The sequence below is a fragment of the Silene latifolia genome, unplaced genomic scaffold (genome assembly GCF_048544455.1).
Source record: "Silene latifolia isolate original U9 population unplaced genomic scaffold, ASM4854445v1 scaffold_519, whole genome shotgun sequence".
NCBI lineage: Eukaryota > Viridiplantae > Streptophyta > Magnoliopsida > Caryophyllales > Caryophyllaceae > Silene > Silene latifolia.
The window spans coordinates 6,884-31,167 of NW_027413431.1; the positions used below are offsets into that span (position 1 = coordinate 6,884).

General features: G+C 37.7%; 1 protein-coding gene across 1 annotated transcript; it reads left to right on the forward strand.

Moving 5' to 3' along the window:
• Window positions 1-21,133: 21,133 nt before the first annotated feature.
• On the forward strand, window positions 21,134-21,589 carry LOC141639672 (uncharacterized). The gene has a single exon (XM_074448742.1). It carries the CDS (start codon window positions 21,134-21,136, stop codon window positions 21,587-21,589), a length of 456 nt encoding a protein of 151 aa, XP_074304843.1.
• Window positions 21,590-24,284: the final 2,695 nt, after the last annotated feature.

The following is a 24,284-nucleotide window of genomic DNA, read 5'->3' on the forward strand; positions in this document are numbered from 1 at the left end:
CAATTTTCTGTAAATTATTTAGGGTTTTGTGTTTTTTTTTTTAATGAGAGAAGGCTAGGTTAGAATTAGGGTAGACAAATGATCTCCCTCTCACCTACTTAAACCGAGTATTAGGTGTGTAATAGGGTAGTTTTTTTCTTCCAAAAATTTGGCCCATGCTAACCGAAATAAGAGAGATTAATTTCTCTTTTTTTCGGTTTTTCTACTTACCAAAAATAAGGAGATTAAATCTTCTTATTTTGTTAGTACACTAAATGTATAAAATTTATTATATATAAATTGTCATTTATATAATTCCGTATTAATAACTCTACACACAAACTTACAATCGATTTATTAATGTCTACATGACAATATTGTATAATATATACTTTAATTATAAATATCGCATATTTATAATTAGCTTATTAAATATAACCGATTACATTTAATTACGAATTAACATATTAATTCGTCCAAGCTAACATTATATACATTAATTAAATATAACTTATTATATTCAATTTACGAATTTACAGTTAATTCGTCTCAGCTAATATTATTTAATCGGCATTAAATAATCGTCTCATCAACACGTTTGGTACTTATGGTTACCGGCACATGCCCTTTGGATTGTGCAATGCCCCGGGCACTTTCCAACGACACATGATGAGTATCTTTTCGGACTATGTAGAGCGCATTTTGGAAGTCTTCATGGATGACTTCACCATCCATGGGGACTCATTTGACTCGTGTCTAGACCACCTTGCTATGGTCTTATCACAGTGCATAGACTCTCACCTCATTTTAAATTCTGAAAAGTGTCACTTAATGGTGAGTAGAGGAATCGTGTTAGGACATATAGTGTCGAAAAGAGGGATTGAGGTGGATACGGGAAAGGTGGATGTGATTAAAACCTTGCCGTATCCATCTAATACTCGAGATGTGAGGTCGTTCTTAGGACACGCGGGTTTTTATCAAAGATTTATTAAGGATTTCTCCAAAATCGCTAACCCCTTGTGCAAACTTTTGCACAAGGATGTGGAGTTCGTGTTTGATGATAATTGTAGGTAAGCATTTGACTTGTTGAAGGAGATACTTATATCGGCCCCAATTATTCAAGCACCCAAGTGGGATCGGCCTTTTGAGATCATGACCGATGCAAGCGATTTTGCCATTGGAGCCGTATTGGGACAAAAGAATGACAAAGCTTCATATGTCATTCAATATGCCTCATCCCTTCTCAACGATTCCCAAAGAAATTACACTACAATTGAGAAGGAATTATTGGCGGTAGTATATGCTCTAGAGAAGTTTTGATCATACTTACTAGGAGTCAAGGTAATTGTCTGTACCGATCACAAGTCCATCACTCAACTTGTGAGCAAGAAAGACACCAAACCAAGATTAATGAGGTGGGTTCTCCTCCTAAGTGAGTTTGACATAGAGATTAGAGAGAAAAAGGGATTGGCAAATGTGGTGGCCGACCACTTAAGTCGACTACAACTTAATGATCAACAAATGCAACGAATGGGGGTAATTGATGGGAGTTTGCCTCATGAATCTATTTATGCTTTGAGGATAATGGAGCCATGGTATGCCAACTTGGTAAATTACATAGTGACAAGGAAGTTTCCTACTTCTTTATCATCAAGCCAAAGAAGCAAAATCAAAGCCGATGCTCGGTTTTACATTTGGGATGATCCTTACCTATGGAAGATTTGTCAAGACCAAGTTATCCAAAGATGTGTGCCGGATATAGAGATACCGTCTATTCTCAAACATTGCCATGAATATGCTTGCGGAGGTCACTTTGGCCCCCAAAGGACGGCCCGATAAATTCTTGAATGCGGGTTCTATTGGCCTAACATATTCAAAGATGCCCATATTTTCATCAAAACTTGTGATAAATGTCAAAGGTTCGGCAACATCTCAAGACGGAATGAGATGCCTCAACAACCGATGATATACTTGGAAGTTTTTTATGTGTGGGGGATCGACTTCATGGGGCCATTTCCAAATTCCTATGGGTGCCTTTAAATCTTCTTGGCGGTGGATTATGTGTCCAAATGGGTGGAAGTCATTCCCACAAAATGTGATGATGCAAAGACGGTGATTGCATTTGTCAAAAGACATATTTCACGGTTCGGATTTCCCAAGGCTATTGTTAGTGATAGGGGAACACATTTTTGCAACAAAGTGATAGGAACATTGCTTCAAAAATATGGTGTCCTCCACAAGATTTCCACGGCCTATCACCCCCAAACAAACGGCCAAGCGGAAGTATCCAACCGAGAAATTAAGCATATCTTGGAAAGAACGGTCAACCCCGACTGAAAAGATTGGAGCAAGAGGCTAGAAGATGCTCTATGGGCTTATAGAACGGCCTATAAGACCCCAATCGATATGTCACCCTATAGGCTAATTTATGGGAAAGGATGCCACCTCCCCGTAGAAGTTGAACACAAAGCCTATTGGGCGATAAAAGCTTTCAATCAAAATATCGATGAGGCGGGATTACACCGAAAGCTTCAAATTCAAAATTGGAAGAGCTTAGGCAAAACGCCTATGACAATGCTAGAGTCTACAAGGAAAAAGCCCGGTCTTGGCATGACAAGATGGTAACAAGAAGAGTGTTTGAATACGGTCTAGAGGTGTTGGTCTTTCAAAGTCGTTTCAAGAACTTTCCCGGCAAGTTAAAGTCAAGATGGTATGGTCCTTACAAAGTTAGGAAGGTTTTTCCACATGGAGCGGTGGAGGTGGAAGACCTAACATCGGGGAAAGTGATCAAGGTTAATGGTCAAAGGTTGAAGCACTACTTCAAGGGAGTCGAGTTGCATGGTGAAGAGGATCTTCTTGTAGAGGATCCAATTTACAAAGATTAACTTTCTCGAGCAATGACTAAGTCGAGCCATCGACGTTAAAAATACGGCAAAACTTTGTAAATATCCTATTTCTAGTGTGGAATTTACAGCTTTCGTAGATAGAATTTACATTTATGTCATTTCAATTCTTATGATTTCACTCCTTGTTAAAAATGAATTGCATCAAAATACATGGAAGTTACTAATGCTTTTGTGGAGATTTGATGGACGAGTTAGCATGGGGAAACGCGATGAAAAGGGTCGACTTGGCAAATGTGGAGTATGAAGGATGGTCTAAGTATGGGGGATACTCACTACAACAAAAGAAAGAAAAATTTAAAAGCTCAATTTCGCGCAAACAGGCAGACGCAAACGCAGCCTGCGTCGTGTAACGCAGGTCTGCGTTGGTTGACGCAGCCTGCATCCCAGGCTGTACAGTGCCCCATCCCAGCTCAAAATACCATGAAACACATATCTCCCTTCATATTTCCGGAACCCCTTTGCTTCATCTTCACCAAATCCCCAAATCAAACTCACATCATAATCCCAAAAATCTCACCAAATCCCACAAATCATCACTTTCAATCCTCCCTCCTTGCCACAAATCATTCAATATTGTGATTTCCACCACCAAACACCCCCATAAACACCTTGTGACAGATTTTACCCAAAACTTCAAGAACCCTAACTTTCGAAATCCATTAATTCAAGCTTAAAGGATTGAGATTCAAGGGTCCAAGACGGGTTTTGGAGCAACTAGGAGGATCAAGGAGCATTGCTTTGTGGAAATCGGGGAGGTATAACAACCGAACTTAACTTTCAATTTTATGCTCTTACATAATCCGAAAATTGCTTTGTTTAGTATCATTATAGGATTTTTGTTGATCTCTTGTTTCTAAATTTGTTATGGTGGTCAAAAATTTTCTAGGGGAGGTAGAGGAAATCATCAAACACAATTTTTTCATAAATTGCAAAGTGGTGCACACCAAGTTTTTGTTGATTTTCCTCATTGAGTGAAAAACTGTTTTGAGCGGTATTTGCATCGTTTTTAATCTTGCAAGGAAGTGTAGGATGGCTCCAAAGATCTGAAAGTTGTTTGGGAAAGGAAAGTCGAAGAAGAGGGCGGTTAAGGCATCTGATTCGGATGTTGAGGAGGTTTTTATGGGACATGAGGGAATGACCGCGGCGCAACTGAGAATTTGGAACAAATTTTTCTCCCTTAAACCACAAAATGTTGTCACAACCAAATTCTTATGCCCAACCACTTTGAAAAAGCTCGGCCTCTATGACACCACTTTCCCTTTACTTGCTAAGGTGGGGTTAGAAGCATACCTCCATAATGATACTTGGGACACAACCTACCGATCCTACAATTACGAGTTTCTAACCACATTGAGCGAACTTGATATGGATGAGGATGGTGAGCGTTCATATAAGTTTAGAATCCATCAAAAGTGGTACGAGTGCACCCTCTCACAAGTGAGGGAGATCCTAAAAATAACCAAAAATCCCGAGCCCATTATGTCACGAAAACGAACCGCCAAGGACTTTTGGGATGCACTCACCGACAAAACCTCTACCACCAAAGATGACAAAATCTCCACCCTAACAAACCCACCCCTCCACATACTTGCCTGTTTTCTTATCACCCTTTTCACGACCGTTGGAGAGCCAACCAAGGTGAGTGAGGCAGTAAAGATTTATTTGTGGACTATGCTTCCCGAGGGAGTGGGTATTCCGGATTGGTCCAAATTGTTCATGGATGCATACTTGCATCACAAATTGAAACAAGCGGGTGGAAATATTCATTGTGGTGGACTTGTGACCTTCTTTGTCCGGCATTTCCATGGGCAAATTCCTGATAGTCAAGCGGTCAATGAGGCTAAAGGGATTTTTTATTACAACGAATTCGCCCTTCAAGAATGCAATATGTTTAGAATTATTCCTACTGTGTCACTCTCGGGTCATTGGCTTGGCAACAATGGTTTGTCTTATCTCTGGTTGCCTCCCCTTGCCCCTCTTCCTAGAGGACCCACGGCTCATCACTTCTATTGCCGTCGGTATCCCGATATTGAAAAAGAACAAGGGCCACCACCTAGAAGGAGTGTAGCTAGTAGGGGTGAGGTAAGACAAAAAAGGGAGGGAGAAAATGAGAGACAAGAAGAAGAGAGAGAGAGATCGAAAGAATTGAAGGATCAAGTCATCAACAACCGGGTATGCAATCAACTTTTGTCCAAGAAACTCCAATGCATGAAGCCGGAGGTTCCTTCACTCCCACAATGGAACCTTGGCAACATCAAATGTTTAAATATTTTGAAGACACTCGGGGGACTTTGGAGGCAATTAGTGGAAGGGTTGAGAGCTCCCACACTTGGCAACAACAATACGGGCCAAGGTTGGAGAGTTTGGAACAATTTCAAAATTCTTTTGGGGAGCATAAATGTAACGCCCGCGAAAAGCAGACAGACAGCTCAAAATAACTCCTTGTAATTAAAAATAAAAAGCAGCGGAATTATAGGGCGTCACTGCCGTATTTCCTATCCGGAAAATACAAGGCTTATACAAAAATAAAGATAAATACATTTTTTTAAGATAAAAACTAATAACTCTATTACATATTAATCATATTAGGTCATCTGAAAATCCTCACACTTGACATTTCCCAATACTTGTACCTGAAAAAGAATGAAAGTAACGGATCAGCCAACCACAGGCTGAGTATGACTCTGGTCACCTCCATCGGCCCTACTTACCTCCATTTTAATATTTAACTTCTTTCTGGTCTCACATGTATAAAATAGGTCACATGAACACAACCAAATAATTATTAAATAGACATGCGCAACCTGTCATTTTAGAATGCAATAACTCAATTTACAATTATATCGGTCTACCATTACTGAATAGAGAGACAATACGGAGTAGAAACTCGCCTGGGCTAAGCCCTTCTCCATGTACATAGGATCCCAGATCTAAGACCCGTATAAACCCCCTGACACTTTCACCAGTAATAATCAGAACCTTAGTTCACATGGGGTCGTGCCCCCTTCCACGTACACAAGATAAATTTATAATGTCATCTCTCTCCCATAATCGTATCCTGAATGCTACAATTGGCCAATAGTACATTATAATAGAAGTATTAAAATGACAGTCGTATGTTCATACAAAGACAGTTAATATAACATGTGAGTAACATAATGATAATATAACATTATACAGTTGATAATACTATACAATACTCACTACAGTATTACTTATTTCTACGACGAAGGGTCCCGAAATCATACCTTACTCTTATATGTGGAGTAATAGATAAATGAAATAAGGGAAATATGGATTATTGTGTAACCTTCTCGTCGTCCCTCTCATATTTTTATGCTTCTGAGAAATGGTGGATGGTTGGCTATTTATAGCCACATTGTGTAGACTTTTAGTTAGCAAATGCTATTTTGTTTTCTTTACCTGAAGGAATAAGAAATGTCAAACTTATCCTACTCTACTAAGATATGTATGACATGGATAACATTACAATAACCATCCTTATCTAAATGTATTGCTAAAAATTACTATTATTATTATTATTATTATTATTATTATTATTATTATTATTATTATTATTATTATTATTATTATTATTATTATTATTATTATTATTATTATTATTATTATTATTATTATTATTATTATTATTATTATTATTATTATTATTATTATTATTATTATTATTATTATTATTATTATTATTATTATTATTATTATTATTATTATTATTATTATTATTATTATTATTATTATTATTATTATTACTCGGGTTATTACATTCTACCCTCATTAAGATAAGTTTCGTCCCGAAACTTAAAACAGAAAAAAATGAAAAGTTCAAATTTCGTTTTCTCAACACTTAAGAAAGTTATAAGAGTTTAATTAACAAAAGTCTTTTAATAATCACATTTAGGAAATGAGCAAAAACGTAGGTCTTATATAATGGAAGGAACGAATTCCCGTCGCGAACAAGAATTCGAGTAATCCAATTCAAAGACAAACTCAAATTATGCGTTAGTAGGTGTTGAACTTGTTATTTGATATATTTAATAACAAGTAATAACATCCCAATAACCGGACAAAGGCAAAGAAAACAAAAATTGAAATTTTTTTTTCAAAGTTTTAGTAAAGGTAATTTTTTTTTTTTTAAAAAAAAATATGCAACATAAAATTTTGAAAATATACCAACGACTAACTGGAACAAATTTGAACTTTTCTAATACGAGAAATAGCTTGAGTATTAAAACTTCGAAATTATCAAAACATCTACAATATTAAGATATAATGAGTGGAAGGATAGAGTAAAATCTTAAAGGTAAAATGTCCCGAAATTTTCTTAGAGTATCTCACACCAATAAATATGCATATATATCATGAGAGGGGCAACTACATGCTATGCAATCACAAGAAAAAACACAGATCACCCAAACGATACATCAATAAAGCAATATACGAATTAATAAACAAGTCACTTAAACAAGTAACCCGAGACACTTTATATCTACCCACTCTCTTTTAGTCGGTTTCTATGTGTTTGATACAAGTTTTATACTAGACCCAAGAATCTATTCCTCCGCTGCACATATGGCCGAAGGCTCAATACGCGGTCGCAGGGTTGCTCTGATACCATTTTTTAACGCCCCTAAAAAGCAGACAGGCAGCTCAAAATAACTCTTTTAATTAAAAATAAACAGCAGCGGAATTATAGGGCGTCACCGTCGTATTTCTCATCCGTAAAATACAAGGCTTATACAAAAATAAAGATAAATACATTTTTTTTTAAGATAAAAGCTAATAACTCTATTACATAGTAATCTTATTAGGTCATCTGAAAATCCTCACACTTGACCTTCCCCGATACTTGTACCTGAAAAAGAATGAAAGTAACGGATCAGCCAACCACAGGCTGAATATGACTCTGGTCACCTCTATCGGCCCTACTTACCTCCATTTTAATATTTAACTTCTTTCTGGTCTCACAGGTATAAAATAGGTTACATGAACACAACCAAATAATTATTAAATAGACATGCACAACCTGTCATTTTAGAATGCAATAACTCAATTTACAATTATATCGGTCTACTATTACTGAATAGAGAGACAATACGGAGTAGAAACTCCCCTGGGCTAAGCCCTCCTCCATGTACATAGGATCCCAGGTCTAAGACCCGTGTAAACCCCCTGGCACTTTCACCAGTAATAATCAGAACCTTAGTTCACATTGGGTCATGCCCCCTTCCATGTACACAAGATAAATTTATAATGTCATCTCTCTCCCGTAATCGTATCCCGAATGCTACAATTGGCCAATAGTACATTATAACAGAAGTATTAACATGACAGTCGTATGTTCATACAAAGACAGTTAATATAACATGTGAGTAACATAATGATAATATAACATTATACAGTCGATAATACAATAAAATACTCACTACATTATTATTTATGTCTATGACGAAGGGTCCCGAAATCATACCTTACTCTTATATGTGGAGTAATAGATAAATGAAATAAGGGAAATATGGATTATTGTGTAACCTTCTCGTCGTCCCTCTCATATTTTTATGCTTCTAAGAAATGGTGGATGGTTGGCTATTTATAGCCACGTTGTGTAGACTTTTAGTTAGCAAATGCTATTTTGTTTTCTTTACCTTAAGGAATAACACTACAAGAAAAAGGCTGATTTGCAACGGACTAATTGCAACGAACTGTATAAGCCGTTGCTAAGTATTACTTGCAACAGATATTATTATATTTGCAACGGATATTAAATTATGCAACGCCTAAATGAAAATTTGCAACGGATATTAAATTATGTAACGGCTTAATGAAAATTTGCAACGGATATGCGTCATATCTATTTACCCGCCTAATAAATTTAAAGCTGGTTAATTTATGCAACGGATTTTGTAATGCCTATCCGTTGCATATTGGTTAAACTCCTACAATTCCCAATAAACCATCATGCGCGGGTTTTATTTCCATTTTCCCTCTTTATTAAAAACTCATCTTTTATACTATTTAGACAAGTCAAAATTCACAACCCCAAATCACTACTACAATTTAAGGCCACTTAAAGAACGGTTGATAGCGGAACCGGTGTGTTTCTTATTTTTAGTCATGGCACGCATATATTACTCCAAAAGAGAACGGTTGTTTATTCCAACCGTACTCGTAAATTAACAAAGAGAACGGTTAAGTTTGACCAACCGTCTTAAATTAATATAGAGACCGGGTAATAGCTAAAACCGTTCTCCTTAAAAAAACAAAGAGAACGGTCCCTTTCACCACCGTTCTATTTGTAAAACCCTAAATGAAGTATCAAACTTGTCGTCTCCATTCATACACAACTTCCATCGCTTTCCTTTAAACACCAACAATAATCGCTTTCACCCTATCTAGCACGGTCTCGCCCCTTGTTGTCCGTGGTCGCTCGATCTCCGCCACCACTGGTGTCCCCGGTCGCCGCCTTTCGTTGTCGATCGTTCTTGCTACTGGTAAGAGCATTTTTCACTACTTTTTAATGTTAGCTTTAAGACAATACTACAATCGACATTATATTCTTCAGTTAATTCATTAAATTGCTACCTTTAAGACAATAATTAATTTAATTTATGGTGATGTTAGGGTTAGTATTTGGTGATGTTAGGGTTTAGTATTTGTGCAGTTGTACATATTCATAATTTGTTTGTTCATACCGAGTACTATAAATAAACCACGAAATTCCAGTAGAGGAACAAGCTTTAAAGTTCATCGCATTTGATGTATTCACGCTTAAACTCTTTTTAGCGATTTTATTTAATGATTCACTTAATTTTTACTAATTCACCTTGTGACTTGATAATATCTCATTTGAATGTTTAGTTGGTTCAAATTCTTGTATGTCAGAATTCAGTAGTGGCATAATGTTCACCTAACTTTAGGTTGGTCGAATGTGGCAGTGTAATTAGGGTTGGTTCGGCTAAGGGCAGGGTCTTCTGAGGTGGGTTGGGATGTGTGGATGGCTAGATTTTTTATGAAAGAATAATTCTTAACCCAATTCTTCAATGTATAACTCTTCTTTGAAAGTTTTTTAATTTCATCTTCATTGAAGGGTTCTTCTGATAATGGCTCTAGTCTATTCGTTTAATCCAATTTCCAAATTCCAATACAAGGAGAAAGAGAGAAACTAGAGAGAGTGTAAGTGGGTGTGAAATTGTGAATTCTGTTGTGAAGGTCAGTTGTGAAATGAAATGAAATGAGCAAGATATAGAGCCCCGTTTTTATATACTCTTGTCTTTGGTATCACTTAGATCACCTTCCCCTAATGTAACCAACATTTCTACTGAGGAAAGGGCGTAAACCGACGCACGTATCCAAGCTAATTATTATTATATTATCTAATTGTTATTATGTACTTTCCGTCTTAATCATTTGTTCACTTTTTTTTATGAGGCTATTTTAATTATAAGTAAACAAATGATTATCACGAATGGTATATATAGTTCACTTTAATTGTAATTATTTGTTGATTTTCGAACTTCCTCTTTTACTTTGCAGCATCGGAGAAGAGGCAGCGTGTACCGTCTGCTTACGACCAATTTAACAAGTAATTATATTTAATTATTTAGAGCATTACATTTATCTCATGTGATTATTTATCATTGAAGTTATATACAAATGATACTAATTTTTGTATTTCAAAACTATGTGAAAAATAATAGAGAGCAAATTCAGAGGATCAAGGCTAACAACCCGGAAATCAGCCATAGGGAAGCATTCAGTACTGCTGCCAAAAATGTGAGTAATTTATAAATGTGAATTAATCAATTGGTTATTTATTTGATCACAAATTATAGAATACGACCATATGTTATTATCAATAAATAAGTATGTTATTATACTATAAAATAACCGTGTTACACAACTATTATTGCTATTTGACCACAACTAATTTATTGGTCTCTTTCGTTTCTTATTCCTGCAGTGGGCACATTTCCCTCACATTTATTTTGGACTCATGTTGGAGACCAACAACAACCATGCTAATAAGTTGGAGTACTAGAGTACTGGAGGTGGTAAACGGGTCACCCGATCAGGTTTTTAAGGGGTCTATTTAAGTTGGGTTGTTTTTGCCTTGTCAGTTGCTACACATTTTGTTTAGGATCGGGTCAGATTACAGCTTAATTTCGGATGTTAAAGTTTCGGGTGGTTTCGGGTTGGGCTTAGTAATTCACACTTGAGGTTTTGCATATTTAAGTTTGTTTTCTCTCGATGCCCGAGTATATATATGTGATATGACGGTCTGTTTTTCAATGTTTTTACGAGTTGGCAAAGTGTTAAAATTTGGTAAAACTATGATTTTTGTCTCGGTTTTTTTGCATCAATTTGTTTGTGATTGTATCTAAGCATTGTCTGTTGGTGTATTCTGATTTATCTGTAATTTAGGAGTTGGCTTTGTAAACCCATTTTAGTGAATGACTAACTTTCTGGAGTTCTTAAGAATTGAATACAACGAATCGAGTCATTTTCTGCTTTTCTATCTTTGTGCTGTCTGTTGTTGAGCAAACAAGCTTAATGCCAAATGTTTGAGTAGCACTATCATTTCATTGCATTCTACCCCGTATTCATTTTCGTGTTTGTGGTGTACGGGGTTGGAAGGCGGGTTGTGAATGTCCCATCATTCATGGTCGGGTTGACTCATTGTTCGGAAGACAGGTTGTTAATGTCCCATCATTCCTGGCTAATTACGTGAAAATATTCTCATTGTTCGCTTTTTTTAATTGAAGTGATCATTGGATGTTGGCTGCGATTAGTCCATCTGAAAGTAAAAGTACTATGTATTGGTGTGATCCGCCGGATATATCGAGCCTCGACAGTTTCCACGGAAAATCTGTTACTAGGTAAATCATGTATATTTGATATTACTGATTAGAATTATGTTTGAAGTGACGACTAATTTTTGTTATATGAAATATAGAGCCTTACGAGAAAAAAAACTCTATCGATCCACTTGACGGGTTTGAGGTAAAACCACTTACATGGAAGTTAATTAAGTTATATCCTTTATATTGTCAATATTTATTATTATAGTATATTTTTTATGCGTGTAACTAACCCAAGTCCACTCGACACAAAATAGAAAGTAATCAGTTGAGAATATCCATCGAGTATAAGTGGTGAGTGAAATGGGGGAAATTTCATGTAAATATGTATTATTGTAGAATGAAACGCACTGCCTTTTGGAATATGCATTTGAATTACATGTACAACTGATTTGCTTATTAAATATAAACATTTAGATTGTAATAACCTACAGGTTTGAACATCCGGAGGTATCGGAGTTAGTGACCAAGACAGTGAAAGGTAATTATCATGAACATGGCCCAAATTGGAGTGAAACTAAACCTGCCCGACGAGAACAATATTGGAAGTGGTTTAAGGTACATCTACTATCTCGACTTGTGAGCAAGAATGTTGAAACTGAGCTCCGCAACAAAGTGCTCGAAGACAAAGTACAAAGAATGGAGGCGTTTCTACAAGCAAAGTTTGGGTCTGACTTTGACCCAAATTGTGATAGCAACCAGTTCCAAAATCGAGACGACTTCAATGATGATGGTGGAAGTGGCAACTCGACATCAATCCCAACTAATTAGCTAGATTACTCCATAATAGCTAGACAACGAAATTGCTTAGCAAATTACGTATGGATTTTTTTTGAGGATGTTTTCAATGTATGTACTCTTTTAAATTTGCTAAATGAACAATTCCAAGTTTCTATATTGTTGGCTTCTTTAAAGTTTATTGTTTAATTGTTTGATATCGTAACGAAATGGAGGAAAATGGATGCATGAATGCTTGAATCTCCCATTTTTGTTTGCAACGGAAATTACAGGTTTTGTGACAGCTATCCATTAATTAAAAAAGTCAATGCATTTGTGTTTGCAACGGAAATTACAGGTTTTGTGACGGCTATCCATTAATTTAAAAAGTCAATTTGTTGACTTTTCCCTCTACTATGCAACGGAAAACATTTTTTTTGCAACGGAAATCCGTCTCATAATTGACCAAACAGGTGCCACGTGGACCTCATTTAAGCAACGGATCATTCATTGCAAATAATATACGTCCGTTGCATAAAAATTAGCAACGCCGATCCGTTGCATATTTTTTCATTTGCAACGCCATATAAGCAACGCACCAGTTTGCAACGGATATCCGTTGCAAACTGTATATAAGCAACGGATTAGGGTTATTTCGCAACGGATTGGTCCATTGCAAATAGGCTTTTTTCTTGTAGTGTAAGAAATATCAAACTTATCCTACTCTACTAACATATGTATAACATGGATAACATTACAATAACCATCCTTATCTAAATGTATTACTAAAATTATTATTATTATTATTATTATTATTATTATTATTATTATTATTATTACTCGGGTTACTACAATAAACGGTTGGGGGATGAGGCCGAATTGGCTCAAATGAGGACGCTTGAGGGGATAGCAAAGCGGGAAGAAGAATCCTTCACTTGGCAACAACAACAAGTCAAGCTTTGGAAGGAAAATCAAGCCATGTGGAAGGCTCAAATCGAGTGGCGAGAGCAAGTGAGTCGTCAATTTGGGGTGCAAAATTAAAGGCACCACCAATACATTGAATACTCATACCATGACCCCAAGCTCAAGAAGACTCCTTCGGCCTCATTCGGTGTCTCTTTAGCATGACCCTCCATCAAAATGAAACCCAATACCAACCAACCATTAATGAGCCCCAAGTTGATGAAGCCTATGCTAGGGCGAAAAGAGAAAGAGAAAGAAGGGAGAGAAGAAGAAGAAACCAAGGGGCATATGAGCAAGGTGAAGGCTCGGGCCCCTCCTGTAACACCCCGTCATACCAAGGTACCTTACCAAGGACTACCCTAGCATGAAAGGCTGTTACCATCTCGGTTGCGCGAGGTAAGTATATATCAAAAGCAACAATCCCCAAACACGTTTATTAAAGTATAAAGAGTTAACGATTACATTATCTCAGACCAACTCAAAATAAAAGTACAAGGTCTCAGAACAAATGAAATCTAAGACATCTAAACTCATAACAGCGGAAACTAGACTTGACGTGATGACTCCCCATGACTATCCCATAGCTAAACATCTGCATTACCTGTCATAATCTGCTCACCATCCCCGAATGGATCACCGCAGGTTTTACAAACAACAACACGGGGTCAGTTACTGAATAATTAAAGTAAGAAACACAAACAATGTAACCGGCTGATCATCCTCCATCCCCGGTCTCCTGATCTCACACAGTATTCGACTACACACCGAAGTGTGTAGCCCTGCCAGATTACCCATCGCAACAGGTAATCCTCGCCGCCAGTGGGTGACCGCAGCTCATCCCCACCTAGTCCAGCTCATCAACGAGCGACTAACAATCCCTGTCCCTTAATGTGCACATCCCCTCCCGTGACGGGTTCCACGGAGGGCGAACTAGGGTGTGAAGTCACTCCCGCAAGTGACTCCACCACAAACACACACATCACAGCATCACAGCTGTCACAACACCACAACCGTCACAACACAACCACATCACCACCGTCACCACAACTCCCATACTCCGATGATCAGCAGATGATAACAATTACAAACAAACACAGTCTTAAATCAATTAATAATAACTGAGTAGGGAAACCCTACCTTTTCGCAACCAAGCACACACAAGCAATCAATTACGATCCTTTACATATCCATCACCTACATAACATAATTATGTATAATTACCACCTACTCAAACAATTAATCATGCACATAACCTAGACTCATCATAAGTTAATAGGAATATCAACTTAAAGAACAAACACGAATTTTCCTGATTTTCCAGCACATGGCAGACTCGGTATAAAATGCATAACTAATTCCAGAAAAATCGAATTGATGCAAGGCCAATTAGATTGGAACCCCATGAGTCTTAGATACAAATTATATCTAGCGTATTTTTCTCAAATTCTAAACTTATCAAGAGTTTCCAGACTGATTTCAAAAACCTGACAGAAACCGTCGCACAAAAATTATTGATTCATAAAACGAGTTTAAAACATTATTTTTAAGTAATTCCAAATCCTATTGTCATCTAGACTCTACAAATATGATGTATGAAAAATCCCCAAAACTTAATCGACATATAAATTAGGGTTTCAAATCATTTTCCACAACCAAATCAGATTCCCGGACTTTTCAGCGACATGTTCATAAATAAATCACCTAGGACAAACCATAAAGAATTTAACTACGAAACTTGATATGCATAAACTAGACTTCAAATAAATAGGACTCTCTTTTCAAACTTTTCGAAGACAAAGAATTTAAAAAAGTATAAACAATTGAATGATATCGACTTACAAACAGGGAAAACGAATTAGGTTGAAATCGGTGAGAAATCTTCAATCAAATGAAGGGCTCGACAAATCCTCTTCCTCTCCCTCTCTCTAGGTTTAGAAATAGTTTTAGAGATGTTCAAATGATTTTAGAAATGGCTTAAGAGTTATAAACAAAACTCTTGGTCAAAACATAATGAAACCGTCACACTCGCTAAACCGGTTTACTCGGTTAAGTTCACTCGGTCGAGTAACACACACTCGACCGAGTACCAACCAAGTACTCGACCGAGTACTCCAACTAAAATACGGAGTATTACAGTCTTCCCTCCTTAAAAAGAACTTCGTCCTCGAAGTTCGCACCAACTACAACCAACCACCCCTAACATCACATATATTAAACACAATATAACTCATACTCATAATATAACTCATATGCATAACTAGTAAAATCTATGCTAACTCATATAGACTTGAGTAAACTCGGGTTGTCACATTTTATCCCCCATAAAAGAAGGTTACGTCCCCGTAACCTAACTCATATAAAACCCCACAAGCCACGCGATATCACGGTCCTTCCTTACAATACAATTCATAATAAAACATATAAACAACATATGCAATTATACAATTCTAAATAAAACATATAAACAGCATATACAACTATAGTTCGTCCACACACAGAAGCTATCATCCAATATAATAAACATGTTACCGCAATGTTTGAATTAGTAATTACTAATGGAAATCCAAATAACCACATAGAAAACATAGTATCACATTACATCTCCCTAAAAACAAACTTCGTCCCGAAGTTTCTTATTCATCCCATATAACTACAGACCCCGGGGTTTCGTGATGCACCACCAACATCTTTAATGATATAACAAACCACAATCTACCACATAGGGTCAATATTTGTGCTCATTTGTCATATTTAACCGTTCCTAAGAGATTGCAAATCATCAAATCATGTCACATTTCAGTAACAACTCGTGAAGCCCTAATGCAAACCAAAGCTCACTTAGCCAACTAATACCAAAAGAACGAGACTAAATCACTGTTTATGCATATATATACTCAAATAATAAACACATGCAATAACACAACCTTTAATTACATATCAATGTTATACTAGTTCAAATAACCGAACATGCTTGACTTAATTATCATGTTACTAATCATGATTTCCGATAGAGTTACCAATTTCATCGCAATTATCAAGAATGCACAAGGGATGTAAACAACAAAAGCCATCTTATTGTTACTCATGCTTATTACTTTCATTATGATGTACATACATAGTATAAGTTGCTAATTCTCGCTATTACGCACAATTTGTATCCACATTAGTACTACTTGGCAAATAAATTAAAATATGCACATGAATCAATTATACATGTATAACCCGTAATTCCACATCATGCTCAAACTCGGTACCCACACATGTCCGAAGGATTACTACACACTTGTTTACAAGCACAGTACATACTAGGACAATCATCATTTTCATCGTGATTAATAACATGTCCATGTCAACTCATGTGGATCATAAAAAAAAATGTGCACACTTCAACACCAATATATACCATCAATTAACTATCATTTAGCTGCTCACGTCATCACACAAGCCACCTATTTGTACCGCCAACCATATATTGTCATATCACTAGACATGCTATACTAATTTCATGCAAATAAATCACTCAATGCTTCCGTTTCAACATATTAGCTTTTTATTTGTATATTTATTCCAGTTTACATTATAATTAATAACATCATAAAGTCATCATACATTATTCTTGGACTATTATACGGCTTACCTCATCCTACAACGATTCATTCAACACAAATTATGTTCTATCTCATATTCATGCCGATAATATACTCAACCACCATGTGACATATATGATTCAATCAAACTCGTTAGCTTAGGTAACCACAATTTACTTGCACGTAATCACACTTGTTACTATTTATAATATGTGCAACAATCAATCCACTTAACTAATCCTAGCTATCTTTTATGTTCATGCTATTTGCAGACATCGTTATGTAATAAGTGACATATAAGACACAACACCCCCAATCTTTCAATGTCCTCACTTATTCCACATAGACTTATAGGTTAAGCTACTTATAATGTCACATAAACATGTTGCCAAAACATAGAAACTAAGACTTCGAAATTCATAGTATAACCTTTATAGAAACTTGTCATCAGACACACCATTCACAGGCACTATAAAGCATGCTATAACTTTCAGAATCACCAATAAATAATAACTTAACGAATACACGAGTTTTTAGACTTTTTAGAAAATACAGAGAGTCATGGAATAGGGAGAGTTGAAATTAGGTCCAATGCGCAAATAATCAATTTATAAGGATTTTCCCAACCCGACGGGTCCAAACATATTGTTATCAGCAATTTGTCACGTTTCAAGGTCAACTTGCAAAAAATCATAATCCATTAATGACATCCATATCAGGTGAGGTTTATCAATCTGGAAACTTCTACGAGTCTACTAATTAGGAGAGTTGGAATCACTCAAAAATCATGTATACATATAAAATGGCAAATTTTACAAATTGGTTGGTCGAAATTAGCACTGTGCAGTAACATTCTGACCACTGTTTACTAAAATATTTATTTCTCTTAATCCGTAGCTCGTATAGGCATGAGACCAGTGACAATTGAAAGCTAACACACAGACTAACACATATATAAAAAAAAAATTAGTTAACAAATCTTAACCATGTATAAAATAACAGACAAAACAATTAAGAGGCAGAATCTGAGAAATAAACCATCTTTCAATCTTTATTCCTTGCAGTTCTTTATGCTACTGTACTTGTCTTCCCCAAGTACTTAACCAAGCATTTATGAAACACAAAGTAGAAAAAAAACTTAACATCACGTAGTATAATTGGTCATAAGATTCGGTCACATAAAACAAACTCGGTCGAGTACATGACATACTAGGCCGAGTACACGATACTCCGTTGAGTAATGAGACCACTTGGCCGAGTTCAGGACTCCAGATGCTGAACAGACTTATCACAGACATATTACTCGGCCGAATATGGAATACTCGGTCAAGTATGAAAGATACTCGGCCGAGTAGGGACTACTCGGTCGAGTATAGGCTCAGTTCTCAGCAACGTCCAGTTTTCGTAAAATAGTCATATCTCACTCGTTACTTGGTCAATCTGGGCATGTGACCTATCGTTAGAATCTTAAGAAGACAAGCTATCACCTCCAATTTGAATTACAGCCATATCGTTTCTAGAACTCGACTTATAATAGTTTTAAGACAGCCCTTCCATAATCGGTCTTCATACAAATCAAATTTTCTAAACCAAAACAATTTGAACATGCATAAGGCAACAACAACAACTCAATATTTCAAGAAACCAGTACATAGATGCACTTTTATCATACCCACATAAAAATTAAACACGACATTCGTATCCTACACATGCTTTTCTATTAAAATATACACGTGCACAACTACCTTTTTTTTAAAAACCACATATTAAACATATAACATGCTCAACATACTTCAAGCTCAAGATCTATCATATACAATTTCACAATTCACCTTTCATATACTACCATGTTCCAACACTTTCACCATTCCTCCAACAACTTCACAAGATTCATGTTATAGGAATTAAACACACATGACTCAAACATACAACAGTTTCCCCCATGTGACCGGCTTGAGATCGTAAGGCCTTATGCGACTTCGGGACGTCTCCCAAGTCTTTGCGGTAGCTTCAAACAACTCTCCCCGGGTTCATTTTATTTAGACTCCCTAAGTTCATTGGGTTCATTTATTTCAGGTGCCGGAATCGTCGACTCTAATACCACTTTGTAACACCCCCTCATACCAAGGTACCTTACCAAGGACTATCCTAGCATGAAAGGTTGTTACCATCTCGGTTGCTCGAGGTAAGTATATATCAAAAGCAACAATCCATAAACACATCCATTAAAGTATAAAGAGTTAACGATTACATTATCTCAGACCAACTCAAAATAAAAGTACAAGGTCTCAGAACAAATGAAATCTAAGACATCTAAACTCATAACAGCGGAAACTAGACTTGACGTGATGACTCCCCATGACTATCCCATAGCTAAACATCTGCATTACCTGTCATAATCTGCTCACCATCCCCGAATGGATCACCGCAGGTTTTACAAACAACAACACGGGGTCAGTTACTGAATAATTAAAGTAAGATAAACAAACAATGTAACCGGCTGATCATCCTCCATCCCCGGTCTCCCGATCTCACACAGTATCCGACTACACACCGAAGTGTGTAGCCCTGCCAGATTACCCATCGCAACAGGTAATCCTCGCCGCCAGTGGGTGACCGCAGCCCATCCCCACCTAGTCCAGCTCATCAACGAGCGACTAACAATCCCTGTCCCTTAATGTGCACATCCCCTCCCGTGACGGGTTCCACGGAGGGCGAACTAGGCTGTGAAGCCACTCCCGCAAGTGACTCCACCACAAACACACACATCACAGCATCACAGCTGTCACAACACCACAACCGTCACAACACAACCACATCACCACCGTCACCACAACTTCTATACTCCGATGATCAGCAGATGACAACAATTACAAACAAACACAGTCTTAAATCAATTAATAGTAACTGAGTAGGGAAACCCTACCTTTTCGCAATCCAAGCACACACAAGCAATCAATTACGATCCTTTACATATCCATCACCTACATAACATAATTATGTATAATTACCACCTACTCAAATAATTAATCATGCACATAACCTAGACTCGTCATAACTTAATAGGAATATCAACTTAAAGAACAAACACGAATTTTCCTGATTTTCCAGCACATGGCAGACTCGGTATAAAATGCATAACTAATTCCAGAAAAATCGAATTGATGCAAGGCTAATTGGATTAGAACCCCATGAGTCTTAGATACAATTTATATCTAACATATTTTTCTCAAATTCTAAACTTATCAAGGGTTTCCAGACTGATTTCCAAACACTGACAGAAACCGTCGCACAAAATTATTGATTCATAAAACGAGTTTAAAACATTATTTTTAAGTAATTCCAAATCCTATTGTCATCTAGACTCTATAAATATGATTTATGAAAAAGCCCCAAAACTGAATCGACATATAAATTAGGATTTCAAATCATTTTCCACAACCAAATCAGATTCGCGGACTTTTCAGCGACATGTTCTTAAATAAATCACCTAGGACAAACCATAAGGAATTTAACTACGAAACTTGATATACATAAACTAGACTTCAAATAAACAGGACTATCTTTTCAAACTTTTCGAAGACAAAGAATTTAAAACAGTATAAACAATTGAATGAGAACGACTTACAAACAGGGAAATCGAATTAGGTTGAAATCGGTGAGAAATCTTCAATCAAATGAAGGGCTCGACAAATCCTCTTCCTCTCCCTCTCTCTAGGTTTAGAAATAGTTTTAGAGATGTTCAAATGATTTTATAAATGACTTAAGAGTTATAAACAAAACTCTTGGTCAAAACATAATGAAAACCGTCACACTCGCTAAACCGGTTTACTCGGTCAAGTGCACTCGGTCGAGTAACACACACTCGACCGAGTACCAACCAAGTACTCGACCGAGTACTCCAACTAAAATACGGAGTATTACAGTCTTCCCTCCTTAAAAAGAACTTCGTCCTCGAAGTTCACACCAACTACAACCAACCACACCTAACATCACATATATTAGCACAATATAACTCATACTCATAATATAACTCATATGCATAACTAGTAAAATATATGCTAACTCATATAGACTTGAGTAAACTCGGGTTGTCACAGTAGTGCCGATGGATACATGTCATGTACTCTTGGGGGGTCCTTGGCAGTTTGATCGCAATGTCATACACCGTGGTCGAAGTAATGAGTATAAATTGATCGACAAGGGTAAGAAGCTTGTTCTAAAACCAATGGAGCCTAGTGTTGTCCGCTCTATGGGCACCACACAAGGGAAGGCCGCTAGCATGACCATGTTTGCTAGTGAACAAGAAGTTGGTGAGGTTATTAAGGAAGGTGGTTGTGTCTATTTGATGGTTGTCAAGGAGGTACCAAGTGTTGGGGTCGAAAATGCCCAACTAACCGCACTCTTGACAGAATTCGAGGATGTTTTCCCCGAGGATTTACCACTGGGTTTGCCCCCTATTCGTGGGATCGAAAATCAAATCGATCTCATTCCTGGAGCTTCGTTACTAAACAAAGCGGCATATCGATGTAACCCAACGGAGACAAAGGAGTGGCAAAGATAAATAGAGGAGCTAATGGACCGAGGTTATGTTCGTGAAAGTCTAAGTCCATGTGCCGTCCCTACTCTCCTTGTCCCAAAGAAGGATGGGACTTGGCGGATGTGTATTGATAGTCGAGCCGTGAACAACATAACTATCAAGTACCGCTTCCCTATTCCAAGACTTGACGACATGCTCGATGAGTTGCATGGTTTCGAGATCTTCTCCAAGATCGACTTGAGGAGTGGTTATCATCAAATAAGAATACGGGAAGGAGACGAATGGAAAACCGCGTTTAAGACTAAGCATAGGTTATACGAATGGACCGTCATGCCATTCGGGTTAACTAATGCTCCAAGTACTTTTATGCGGCTTATGAACGAGATACTTAAACCATTCTTGGGCAGGTTTGTGGTGGTCTATTTGGATGACATCTTGGTTTACAGTCGAAGTGAAGAGGAACATTTTAAACACCTTCGAAAGGTGTTCAACACACTCTGCGGGCAGAAATTATATGGAAAAAAGGAGAAGTGTTCATTCTTAGTCGAAAGTGTCATCTTCCTCGGCTATGTGGTCTCTAAAGATGGAGTTTCGGTTGATCAAGCAAAGATTAAGGCAATCAAATCATGGCCTACTCCTAAATCCATCACGGAAGTTCGGTCATTTCAAGGGCTTGCTTCGTTCTATCGAAGGTTTATTCGGGATTTCAGCACCATCACGACTCCTATAACCGAGTGCTTGAAAAAAGGAGCATGTGTGTGGACCGAGGCCGCTCAAAAGGCCTTTGAGACAATTATCCAAAAGCTTTGTGAGTCACCGTTATTGGCACTCCTGGATTTTACACAACCTTTTGAGGTAGAGTGTGATACAAGCGGTGTTGGAATTGGAGCCGTATTGGTGCAAGGAAAGTGGCTCATTGCTTATTTTGCTGAGAAGCTGAGTGGGGCTAGACTCAAGTATTGCACATACGATACGGAGTTCTATGCCATCGTGAGAGCACTTAATCATTGGAGCCACTATCTTCGCCCGAATCACTTCATCTTACATTCGAACCATGAATCATTGAAGTATATTAATGGGCAGCAGAAGTTGAGCCCAAGACACGCCAAATGGGTGGAGTTTCTGCAATCCTTTCATTTTTCTTCAAAGTATAAGGATGGCAAAAGTAACGTGGTGGCCGATGCTCTCTCTCGACGATATTCTGTGTTGAATGTGCTCGATGTTTGCCTACTTGGATTTGAAACCTTGAAAGATTACTATGAGGATGGCCCCGATTTTGGCGAATTGTTCGGGAAATGCAAGTCGGGAACACAAGGCGAGTTTGCCATTCAAAATGATTTTGTTTTCAAAGTTTATAGGCTTTGTGTGCCTAAACATCAAGTTCGGGAGTTATTGATACGGGAAGCTCATGGAGGTGGACTTGGTGGACACTTCGGTGTCAATAAGACTTTGGAAGTCTTAAAGGAGCATTTCCACTGGCCTCGAATGCAAAGAGATGTACAAAATGTGATCCGGAAATGTGTCACTTGTCACGTGGCGAAGAGTACCTTCAAGCCCGGAGAATACACATCATTGCCTATCCCTAGCCGGCCATGGGAGGACGTATCCATGGACTTTATTGTTGCTTTACCACGTACTCAAAGAGGTAAGGACACGATCATGGTAGTGGTGGATCGTTTTTCGAAGATGGCTCATTTCATAGCATGCCACAAAACGGATGACGCTATCAACGTGGCTGATTTGTATTTCCGGGAGATACCCCGTATTTATGGGATTCCAAAGATAATAGTCTTTGATCGTGATTCCAAATTCTTGGGCTATTTTTGGAATACTCTATGCAAGAAGGTGGGCACTAAGCTATTGTTCAGCACGTCTCACCATCCTCAAACCGATGGTCAAACAAAGGTGACGAATCGCACTCTTGGCACATTGTTGCGTGGTCTCGTAAGCAAGACTCAAAAGGATTGGGATTTGAAACTCGCTCATGCCGAGTTCGCCTACAACCGATCTCCAACATACGCGACAAAGCACTCTCCATTTGAAATCGTGTATGGCGTGAACCCCTACCTACCACTCGACCTCATTCCTTTACCAGAAGACGAACTAGTTCATAAAGATGCGGAGGAAAAGTTAAAGGCAATGATCAAACTACATGGGCAAGTTCGAGCTAGGATTGAGTCCATCAATGAAGTGTACCAGCGAAAGGCCAATAAGACTCGCCCACCTAGAGTCTTCAAAGAGGGAGATTTGGTTTGGTTTCACCTGAGGAAAGAGCGGTTTCCGAGCAAGCGTAAAAACAAGTTAATGCCACGTGCGGAAGGTCCTTATAAAGTGATTTCAAAGTTCGGTGATAATGCCTACAAGATCGAACTGCCAGGAGACTATGGTGTTCATGCCACCTTCAACGTAGATGACCTCTCTCCTTACATCGAAGATAATGGGATTGCGGATTTGAGGACAATTCCTTTCAAAGGAGGAGGAGATGAAGCGGATATCAATGCCTTAGGCGATGTCGTACTCGAATTGGGAGAGTCTAAGGGCATCAAAGATGTTTCGAATCCAAGCACCACAACTTTGACAAATAAAACGTGGTTAGGCACCAACGAGGGGCGGGAAATTTGCATGATCACGACTCAAGAACCCGAGGAACTTCCCTAGACCGAAACAAACCGCAAGGGAGGTGAAATGGACCGTGGAGGCCGTGTACTAGGTTCATGGA